The following is a 12,030-nucleotide window of genomic DNA, read 5'->3' on the forward strand; positions in this document are numbered from 1 at the left end:
ATCAACTATCAACTGTATCAATCTTTCTTGGAAGAAGTTAATTCAATAAAATTAGTCAATTATTAAGAGATCAAAAGGGCACACAACTTTTATGCAAAAGTGACACAAGCTGTTTTGGTACTAGTACACTTGATGGTTATCATGTCTACAAAGGTGATCAATGATCCCTCTAAATTCGGGGAAGTAGGTTGCTTCACAAACTCACGTTATAGCAGTGTCAAGTTTAAGTTCAACTTCCGAGGGCACACAAATCTTGTGCCAAATTTAACAAAAAACTGATAAACAATACATGTATTTCACTTCTTGTAGAAATTTAAGTTCAAGCTCAAGGGCACGTAAGTCTTGAACTACTTTGCTAAAACTAACCACAATGCGTTATGCAGTATGACAGCTCATGGTGATTACGAGTTCAAAAGTTGCAGACCGATCCTTCCTAAACTGTGGAAGAATTCCGCCCCACAAATCCCCTTATTCCCATTCCCTACCCTTACATATCCCATTAAATGTAAATTAAATCAAAGGACCATAACTCCAACACGAAGTGGCCACAGCTGACGAAAAATGTGTCTTGCACTTCATGATAACACGGACCTATAAAGCAGGTCCATGATGATGTTTATAGGTCCATGATGATGATTATATGTTCCAAGTTTCAGAACAATACATATTAAAACTGTGGTTACCTTCATCAACCGAACAAAAAGCAAAACATTGACGCATCGAGGCTATATGACTAATAGGGTGACACCTGAACCTTTTTCTTCAAAATTCAAAGAGACTTATAAAGCTATTAAAAAAGAAAAAGCAACACTCTTAGAAGTCTGAGTTTATTTCAGATGTCTTTTGCTAAAAGAACTCATAAGTTGAAACAAGTAATAGAAAGTGATATGCATATATAAAATAAAAGACAAGTAAACAGATTGTTTTGCAAACAAAATGCAACTCAAAATCAAAAATTACAATTTAATTAAGTCTTAAAATTTACCACCATTTCTTAAATGCCTGTGTTCCTTTATGTACGAACACAAAAATCACATTTTTGTTTACATATCAACGAGACAGTCTCCTACAATGGGCAACTAGAAAGCCTGCTTTCTAGGTTAGTAAGAGAATAATCTAACAAATAAATAGATGTATAACAATGAAATGCATGGTTAATATGAGTACAGAATTTACACAACCAATCTGGTATAATGTATCAGCAATATAAATAAGTGTTTGAAGCAGTGCTCATTACAAGTAGTTAAGTGACAACACACTATAAAATGAGAAATAAGTGAAACATATGCTGACATAATTGTGAATGATCTACGGTAAACTGTGAAGAAATTTGATTATGATATTTTTGGTTTTGTACTACATTGTATTTTTTTTAGATTAGTAAATAAGATATCCAATTCGCCAATAAGCCTGGCATTCCATCCTGCCAGTGGCAAGGAAGCTGAATTTGGATGTCTGGTGGCCCATATAGTTTTGGGTATTGCTTGCTGATGACAAGGGGGTAAAATAAATGAACTAGGACACATAACATATCAAATTACTGTAGATTATGTCTTTATTTTAACAAAATTGGACTTGATTGGCCCATTTCACAATTTTTCAACCCCCGGAAAGATTGTTTGTTATATTTCCCCTCAAATTATTTATACATATTCTATAAATATAACCCTTTTTAACAAAAGACCAAATAGTATGGGTAACCAGGATTCCAAAGTTCACATACCGGTAATCATTAATCAGATATCTTACATGAGTGCACCAGTGACAATGGAAAGAAGTCCGTTATATTCTGCTAAGCTAAAAATTCCTTCTCAATTTGTAAGTCACTGGGCGAAAAATTAAGTTAGTAAAATACTAAACAGTCAGTAATGTGTAATGGTAAATGACTAGTCAAACTAAAAATCAGCTAAAAATAAACATTTTTACAAAAGGCACAGGTTTGAGATATAAATCTGGTTGCAGGTTGTGAAAATACTTCCAAGTTTGAGCATTATCACATTAACAATACCAAGGAGAAAACAAAATGAATGTTGGAAACACTTTAGCAACATATGGACATTAAACATATATAAAATACCCATACATGAAGATATATCTATGTATTTATTTCCTGATAGAAAATGCTCAGTCTGGTAGTTTTTCTGTCAAAAAGGGGCGTAACTCAATTATTAATAAAACCAGACTTATTGGCCTATTAAACTGTACATATTTGCATTGTCTCTGGCAACATAATTACAATGTACCAAGTTACAGTAAAATGTCTTGAACAGTCTTTGATTTAAGGCATGCAGACATCGCCGAAGATGACAACATCAAGCCTATGACATTCTTCGATTTTTCTTCTTAAAAAAAACAGGCAAGCTTAAAACAAAACCCTAAACAATGATAACAATTATGCAATAACAATAATATAACTGGCATTGTAGAAGTAAACTGCCTGGCAGATTACAGTGGTATACATTTATCACAAATGTACTATATGTACTAAATGTCCGTTTGATATCACCTTTAAAAAGACTAGCAGTCACATGCAATGTACTATAAAATCCAGGTATAATTATATATATTAGATAACTTAAATGCAACATTACAATTTATATTTTTGCCCAACTTCATTTGACATAAACAATAGAGTATTTAATACATATATGCTAAAAGATAACCTAATTAATTTTATGTTTACTTTTGAAATCATTTCTTGGACTTGAGTGTAAAAAAATATGGAGAAAGGCTGTGTCATGATTGAAGGATGTGTTAGTGTTATTTTAAGTATGTTAAGATAACAAACTACCAACAGCTTAATTTTTGTATATTAACTATAAATATGTACTTAACCTAAGTTCCTAACAGGTAAGTTATCAATTAGATAACATCCATTTGGTTATCATTTTGAAAAAAAACCCATACCTTTTAAACAAATGACTATTTCTTTTAAAAACAACCTTACTACATGTTAAATGTAAAATATGATAAATAAGTGCAGTTTTTATAGTCACCAATGCACATTACAAAAAAGTGAGTAAGTAATAATATTAGTTTGAAAATTACAAAAAAAGGAATGATCGAAATGATGATCAAAAATTTGTATGTAAAAAACACAAAGAAGTAAAAAACACCCTTTGACATCAATTAGTTGGTATTGAAGTTATCACAGTCAAGTCTTGGCATGTACTATTGGTCAAATATACATATAAATTCTAAGAAACACTTTATATACTGGTATAGCATAATAGAACATCGTTGTTGATTTTTAGAAAAACTAAACCTCTTTACATATCTTTTGATTTTTTTTTATGAAAATGCCAGCATTAAAGTAAAAAATTCAATATTTATTTTATGAATTATATCATGTCATTTCCCGCAAGAAACAGTCCTTCTGTTATGCATAGTGCACATCCTGTGCCGTTGTTGTGTAGTGGTAATAGAGGTATCGCAGGCGCATCACAGCGTCATAGATAAGGCGACGAACATTCCGACATCCTGTGGACTGTGTGAGGCTGCACGAGATGTACACGCCAAGGATAAGCAGCACCAGCAGAAGCGTGAAAAACAGCAGCAGTAACACAAACCTTGCACACCGCTCCTCTGATAAACCAATAAAAACAGTTATTATGATAAAATGCAAATAATCAAGTAAACTTTAATTAACCGGTTGAATGCATGGTGTTTAAACAAAATTATGTTCATTTGCTCTGTTTTTAATTAAAAAAAAACAAGTTTACTCTGACAGACTCATAAATTAAATAAAAAAAATTACAAGTCAACTCTGACAGAATCAGAAAAAAATAACAATTATAGAAAGCCTTTTTGTAAAAAAAATGCCTCAAATGGAATTATTCCTAGCTAATGTACATTTTTGCCCTTCTGTTAAAAGATCTGCTAACAACTTCACTACAAGATGCTCTAAATGACTTTCTGTTAAAACACTTTTTCCACTTTGGAACTGCACACCTCATTTCAAATTAAGCAACCTTTTGTATTTTGGAACCAACAAGGTTGAAAATAACTACACTTTCCCTCCAGATTACAGCCAATGTATAAATAAATGAAACAAAACAAATTATGTACTGAGTTGAGTCCAACCTCTGTCATTGGTTGCGTCTGGTGGAATCTGACTCTCATCAAACGTCACTCGCCGTGTCCGCTGATCTGAAAAATAACATAAGAATACCAAATAAACATCTTGTCCCATGCTGGACAATAATGTATATGTATGTGATTTATGCTTTTTTAGTTCTTACAACAGCTGGATTATGACAAAAGCTGACAGTTTATAGAATCATTCCTGCGACTGTTTTCTGGGTCAGAAACCAATATTAATGGGCATATTGAGACACCACGAGAAAGCTCCCCTTGTGAGGACCAAACCAGAATCTCTTTGGTAACAGACCAATCTCAGCCTCTTCTTAAGAAACACTTTTCAAGGCTTTTTGGATGATGCAACAAGTTTTATGCCTGGGAACAGTCTTTCGACACATAAATGTGTGAAACATCATAAAATACCATCGCCAGTGCTCTTCCTCTTGCGGAGGATGGAGGTAGGTTCATTGGTCGGGCTGGGCGGAGCGCTGTCTCCTGATCCAGTTGTCTCCCCTGAAAGGTCTGGTTTCTCCGAAGGATCATATTTCGTCATGGATTCTGAAACATGAAGAAACATCAGTGCTCCAGCCAGGATTTGAAAAGGGCAGGGTGGAGTTTTGAAAAGGGCAAGCTACATGAGTCGTGTAGAGGCGATTGGGGGTGGTGGTGGGAGGGGTCAATCCCTGTCACAAGGTTGTTTTTGTTGTTGTTTTTTTAGGGGGGTGGGGGATGTCTGCCCCTAGAATTTGTTTTGTTTACATACTCAATTTAAATCATTTTTCATGGTTTTCAGACTTATACAAAATGGTGTTGTTTTTTTCTCTAAAATTAGAAGGGTGTGTTTTAATATCAAAATTAAAATTTGTCTTTTTGTCTGTGGTAGTATGATTGTACTTGTTTGGCATCTTCTTTAGTGCAATGTCACATATTTCTCCTAAAAAATATGTTAAATGAAGAAAAAAACAAACACAGTTAAACATTTGAAGCAATCAAATAAATATAAACAAAAAAAGATATATGTTGGGGACGAATCTTAGTTTGGTACGATCGCGATTGGGTACGAATGTTACATTCAGCCTGGCTGTTATTTGTCTTTGGTAAAATAATGTTTAATATGCAGATGTTTTAGAATAAAATGACAATAAAAATCACTTCCCTGGTTTAAAAAAATCACTTATAAAACAGAGCATTGATAAAATAACTCCGAAAAATGTTCTGACAAAATGGCGGTTTGGGCGAATTTTGACAAGATCGTGGACATGGTAAATAAATGCTACATAAAACATCAACATATTTTTGTGGGTAACAAAGAAATTTTCATCATGAATATTTTAGAAATTAACTTTCAAAACTTTTACTGAAAAGATGATGTATTTGTGTCAGCGCCACCTTTCTTATGTTTACAAATCGGCAGTGACCGTCTGCTTCAAATCAACAATTTTTAATTAAAATGGCGAGTATCACCAGTACAATACAATTAACAATTATTTTTAAAGATTTGTGCTTGACAACTCTTTTCACCATCCCTTCACATTTTCTATCGCATTTTATGAACTTTCATGATTGAATGAACGAGTTCTCAATGTATATTCTGATTGGCTGACATTAAATAGCCCCGCCTCCTGCCGATGTTTCCGTAGTTGGCTCTTCCTAATTATTGAATTAGAAGATGACCAATTATGAATACACAGGTCGTCTGCTCACTACACAAATACACACTTAGCTGTCATATGACTTGAACAAGGCACATGGGAAGATGAAAGGGCAGTACGGCATATTTTAAGCAGACAATGGGGGCATGGTGACACCTAGCGGGATCACTATTATCATACGTATTACGTAATTTGTCTAAATTATGACAGCGGATTAAGGGCTGCTGCTCTTTCATAATGATTTCAATAGTAAAAAGGGCACTAACGGAATAATTGGCCCTAATAGAGTATTTGTGAAAAGGGCACTACTCAAAAAAGGGCAGGGCGGTAAAAAAAGGGGCACGGGCGCTGCGCCATTGAAAAACGGGCTAGCTGGAGCACTGAACATGCATAATTTACAAGTTTCTTATCACTTCCTTTCATTGTAATCCACTCAAGGTTTGCGAAACATGATTCATACTGACTACATGTACTCATTATAAGAAACATTTGCAAATAGGTCACACACTTCCTTTGATTTCATGGAAAACTGGAGTAGTTTAATGAATTCCATTAACCTGTTTTAAGTACACATAATTGTAATACTAAACTAATGTAACATTAAAAGTGCTGACTGCATAAACTTGCTGGTGAAATACTGTGACCATAGCACTCAAAGCTGATGCCAATGCCAATGCCATCGTTTGTAATTTTTCAATGTTAATCACATTTGACATTTAAACAAGTATTAAATGACAACTTCTGGGCCTTGCTACAACATACTCATTGTCACTGGTTAAATATGTACTATGCTTGATGTAAACAAGTTTAAATTAAAGATATCAATACTTGAAGGATGCTGACAATGATATCAATAGCACCAAGACCAAGGCAATGATAATACCTCTTCAAAAAACCTTAATTGTTAATATCTAAACATTTGAAACACTATTGCAAGAATAAATATGATGATACCAAATGTGACATAACGAAGATGGGAAATTACCTGTATACTGGACCTTGCCAACCTCAGCATACACGGTGGCGAAAAAGTCAAGGGTCTGCTGTACCACAGGATGGCCGTCCCCGAACACCTTTTGTCGTAGCTTGGTCGCCTTGCCTGCATACTCCAGAGCCAGTTGGGGCCTGTAATATAGAGGCCTGGGGATCCTTAACACACAAAGTCACAGGGGAAACATAATGCTTCACACATCTTGTTCAGTGCTCAAACAAGCCTACCACTTAAACAAAATTGCCAGAATTGGTGGTGTTGCCAAACTCAAAATAACCCATTTTATATGAAATGGGTCACCATGACCTTGGGGTTATTTACTTCTGCTTATTCTCAATATTTCTACAAAAAAGTCACACCAAGTTTGAGGACCATATGATCATCTACTAACTATGACCAAAAGATGACATTTAAAATAGCGATAGAAACTAGTCCACACGCTTGAAAATCTTATTACATACAAAGCTAGTATTCTTAAAACAATTGCTCTTTGTCAGTAACAAAATCTTTTGATAACGAAATCTTGAATATCTTTATTAAATTTTACTCAAAGTCAAAGACAGGAGCAAGTTTTAAACTTAGTTTTATAAAAACTTCCATGACATTGTAAAACAAAAGTGTGTCTTACTCCATATAGATAGCTTGACCATGATAAACATGTATGTGAAGCGAGTTATTTTTTCTTCTGATTTTATTATTATTACGCTACACTATTGTTCCATCTACAAGGTTTTAAAGAGTCATCCTCTCTGTTAAAGACTTTTTTATTTTGTGACATCAAATGCCAATCTGCCCTTGCTGTAGTACATACTGTTTTTCATCCATACAGAGACGGGCAAGCTGCTCGTATTCTGTGGCTCTCAGTGTGTCCATGTTTATTTCCTCCGTACTCGCCTGGCCACTCGCCTCATCTGCAAGGGAGACAACTGGTTAGCAAATCTCACAAATTGGACATTTTGTTTCACCCCTTGTTTTCTATGCTTGGATAAGATGTTATTATGAACATAAGATATTAAAAAAAAAAAAAAAAAACATTTCCCAGTAAAAACAGTATTGCTTTTTTGAATAAAATTGCTCATAATAAAAGCTGTCAAATCTTAAAAATCTGATAAAAAAACACTAACCATTATGTGGACTATATGTACAATCAAGCTTTAAAGCATTATGGCAACTTTTAAATGAAATTTGCATGTAGCATTACTGATATATTTTTTACCAATATGACGCTGCAACTCTGAGTCATCAATGAGGACGCTCTCATAGTACAGTTTCTCTGCCTGAATGAAGCTGATAGCTTTCTCATATTCATCCCTGCTGAAGTAGATGTCACCAATGTTTCTGAGACACTGGGGAAGCAGGGCGAAGCGTGAGTTTTCCTTGAGCCCTACCAGACACTTAAGGTAACACTTAAGGGCCTCTGTCCTGTTCCCATCCTTGTCATACTGCAGGCCCTCCTGGAACAGTTTGGTTCTCTGCTCTTCATCCTCTGGTGGGTCCCCATTTACTTGGTCTGGGTAGAACAATGAAAACACATTATTCACATACATAAAGTTGCCATAGGAAAGTCTATGGCTTTCTAGCACTAGTAAACTGTGTAAACAAGCACTTCCTAGGATATCCATTATAGCATTTGAGGTTTATATCTAGTAACTCCAATTTTAACACCAAAACTAGATTTTACATTGATGTTCACAATGTAATGTTGTATATTTCGAATCAGTGATTGACTGTAGATGTATTTAATTCAGTATTTAAATAAAACCACATCCTTAACCACCAGGTGATAATATCTTCCATTACTGCAGACAGGAAGAAGCCAATTTGCCTTGTGGCAGTCATTATTGACTATTGTTGTCAGTGGCTGATATTAATGTACATTAGATTTATTCACACTTCTTAACAGCTACTTACACTTCAGGGTGTCAGAGATAATTTAATTAGTTGTAAAATAAAATTATTTTTAAACCTATATTTTCATTTTGACTAAAATCAAAAGTTTCAAAAAATAACAAGTACATTCATCCTAATTACCTTTATCCTCTTCCTCCTGACTTTTGTCCTCCTCATCCTGCACATTTTGATCACTTTCAATTGCATCTGCTTTTTCTCCATCTGCTCCTTTGTCTAATCCGGCAACTGTATCAGATTTAGCTGGCTGATCTTTTTCATCAACATCCCTGTTTTTCTCTGTGTCATTAGTACAGGCCTTTGAGGGCGTCTGTATGTCATCAATGTCCTTTACTGTCTCACTAAACTCCTCCCTTGCCTCAGCCCCAGCTACCTGCCTCTCATCACCTTGCACAACACGTTCCTCTATCTTTACACTTACATTTTCCATTTCTAAACAGAGAATTAAAGAAACATTTGCCTCAGTGGTAAATATTATTACAAATCCGAAGCCCTGCAATGATATAATGCTTTTTTGGCATCCTTAAATTCGTCTTTTTATATACGAGGGCTTGTTGGAAAGTTTGGAAGAATTTGGGGGGTATCATTCAAAACAAGTCAAATGTTGAAGACTCTTATGCATGAATGAACTAACAGTGGTCGAAATTAACACAAGCCCACAAGCCCTGCACTGGTAAAATGTCTCTCGGGCTTGCTCAAATTCTGAATTTTATATAGCAGGGCTTGTTAAAAAAATTGATGCCAAGCAATAATATAAGAATTCGGGCTTGTTCATCAAAAAGTCTAATTACAATGACTGAACTAACCAGACCATACAAGCAGAGGTTGGTTGTCATTTTTTTTAAGAAATGATAAAGTAAAACATAATTTAGGAATTTTATTTTCACATCTTGGAAAGAAGTTGGTTTCAAAATTTTAATGTATGGATAAGGCTTAATTAAGGAAACACATTGGTTATAATAAAGAAAATCAGTGCAACGAGAAATTATGTTTTGTACTGTAAAAATTAAAAATAAGCTTTAGGGCCCTTTTTTATGTCTCGGGGCAGGGGTCAATCTGTGCTTGCTTTAAATATTGTGTTAATTAAAATGACAGCAGATACTGTATTTGATTTAATCACTGAAAAGAGCATTGATTTAATATAGTCAACTTAACTTCTCAATCTGATACATTTTTCTGATCTAAAATGTTTCTGTCCCATACTCTACACCAAACAAGTGCTATGACAGGCATGGTCTGTGGTGCTATGTTATTTTTTATTGTATATACATATAAAATGGACAAGACAAGAAAACATACTTTAAAAAATCCAATCCTACCAACATAACATGAAAAGCTGATTATTACACTTCATAATCACAACACTTTATGTACAATGAGATCTTTCGATAATATTGGTGTCCTGTTTGTTGGCAACCGACCAATTTTTATCAAAACAATCACCAATTTAGGAAAACTATAGAACTAAAATTATATAAGCCTATATTTTGTTAGAACAGTAAACCAATAATATCTTAAACATTAAAGACACTTTCTAATGGACATATAACCTTAGACCAACCTCAAAAAAAAATATTTTAACTTTTAGAACTAGGTCAGTCGTCTCGGGCGGCCATGACAGTGGTTAAAACTATACCCGATAGCTCTGCTTTTAGTGAAAACGGAATAAAACAGTCGGTAATACTGTGTCAGCACACGAACAGACTTAAGACAATTTTTACAACGACGAACCCAAGTACTGGTACCCTACGTTACTTTTTGGTAAAAATCTGATTTGGATAAAAGAGAATTCGGTTCCAGTCTAGATCCCAGCGGGATCGAGCTAAGAATACCATCGGATCTAGTCACAATGGTGCTTTCTAAAGGAAACGTGTGTAACATTTTGCAGATTACAAACAAATGATTCAGTTTATAAGTATTTGGTTTTTTAATAAAATGTGCCGCCTTCATAGAACTTTATGCTTACAACCGACAAAAAGTCCTAAAATAAATTACCGTGATGATAAACTGCACGTTCGGACATATACTAATAATTTATAAAAATGTTTATTTTTTATTTTTTTATATCTATCTAATTTTCTTCCATACATATTTCTGTTTAGGATTGTCACTTGTGCGTCATTTTCTCGACGATTTATGTCTATAGGTTCACTCATGTTTCCATTGCAATCATGGATTTCGTCCCGATATATTTCGACTGAATTCATAGACTACTGTATGTCAGTGTTTAAATAGATTAAAATACAAAAATGAATCATCAATTTTTCTTTATTAAATCCATACAAATTCCGTGTTAGGAAAACAACTAACATTACAAGCTAGTTGTAATATGGATACGTCAATGCTGCACGTAATTTTAATAATGGACCATTTCGTAATGACGTCATGTGCGTTACGTCAAATGTAATATTCAAAATGCGCAATACATGGTCTCCCTTGTAAACACGTTCTTACGCAATATTAGTGATATCACCATGCAGTTTCTAGTATTACTTCCTAAAATATCATTTTTTGAATACCCAATTTATTAATAAATGCAAATGTATGTCAGAGGGCCCTAAATCGCGCGATGCGGTTCAAAAGATGCTGTTTGGAACTTACACATTTTATGTTCATACCAAAACCGTACGTTATAAACGAAACACCGACGATCAGCTACCTTGATTTTTGGCCAAAATTGGCATTCAATATACCACGGCGGGTAATCATTGGAGCCATAACATTTTGTTATGTGTTGAAAATGCTCCAACGCGTCTTCCGTTATAATGCCAATGAGTGGAATATGGATGTAAACGGCCATGAGTTGTTCTAAAAGGTAAAAGTTCTGAATAAAATTTAATATCTGATGATAAATCGTCTAGAACTTGCATAACTTTTTAGACGTTAGTGTTGACAACGTAAACATCTGGATTTTCGTGAGAATTGTTCACATACCTTAATAGGTTTACGAATTTTCTTTACATGTGTGTGGCTTTTTTACTGACAAAAGGTTGCCGCGTTACAAATTTTAGAACTTTATTTGTTATACTTGCTGCACTATGCTCGATTTTCTGAACGTTGTGGTGACAATGAATAAGTTGTGGTCCTTATAAATAGTAATTTAGTAGGAAACGAATTGTGAAAAACTGAAGCAATTTCATAACATGAAAATTAACAATTAACTGAATTAATATCAGTTTCGATCTTTTTAAAGTATGACCTACTACCACTATATTTAATACGTGGTGAGTAAAAGGTTTATGAGCTGAAAATGTAGACACAGTCAATTTTCCCCTTGCAGCGGCTCGCAATTACATCAAACAATAATAATAAACATTTAATGTCAAATTTTGAGTTTAAAAATGTGTGTATTTTAATAAATAAAACCTGATTGTTAGTTTCACCAGATTCAGTAGTTGG

The 12,030-nt window shown here is 34.2% G+C and overlaps 1 protein-coding gene across 5 annotated transcripts; it reads right to left on the reverse strand.

Moving 5' to 3' along the window:
- Positions 1-813: 813 nt before the first annotated feature.
- LOC128209062 (uncharacterized) lies at positions 814-10,262 on the reverse strand. Of its 5 annotated transcripts, none has more exons than XM_052912894.1 (8): positions 10,193-10,262; positions 8,755-9,063; positions 7,940-8,233; positions 7,535-7,634; positions 6,718-6,872; positions 4,504-4,638; positions 4,069-4,149; positions 814-3,585 (listed from the first exon to the last, which is right to left on the reverse strand). In XM_052912894.1, the coding sequence occupies exons 2-8, from the start codon at positions 9,059-9,061 to the stop codon at positions 3,380-3,382; spliced, it is 1,278 nt and encodes a 425-aa protein (XP_052768854.1). In that variant the 5' UTR covers positions 9,062-9,063; positions 10,193-10,262; the 3' UTR covers positions 814-3,379. The 5 variants fall into 5 exon arrangements, with proteins under 5 accessions (XP_052768854.1, XP_052768855.1, XP_052768853.1 ...); XM_052912895.1 differs by having other exon boundaries at positions 10,214-10,231; XM_052912893.1 differs by lacking the exon at positions 10,193-10,262 and adding an exon at positions 9,951-9,971 and having other exon boundaries at positions 6,718-6,857; positions 8,755-9,124.
- Between the last annotated feature and the right edge of the window lie 1,768 nt (positions 10,263-12,030).

The sequence above is a fragment of the Mya arenaria genome, chromosome 11 (genome assembly GCF_026914265.1).
Source record: "Mya arenaria isolate MELC-2E11 chromosome 11, ASM2691426v1".
Classification (NCBI taxonomy): domain Eukaryota; kingdom Metazoa; phylum Mollusca; class Bivalvia; order Myida; family Myidae; genus Mya; species Mya arenaria.

Coding starts and splice junctions, on each gene's coding strand:
- LOC128209062 (XM_052912891.1), bottom strand. Junction 7,635..7,939: donor AGAGTTGCAGCGTCATATTG/GTAAAAAATATA, acceptor TCTCCCTTGCAG/ATGAGGCGAGTGGCCAGGCG. Junction 4,150..4,503: donor GAGGAAGAGCACTGGCGATG/GTATTTTATGAT, acceptor GTTATTTTTCAG/ATCAGCGGACACGGCGAGTG.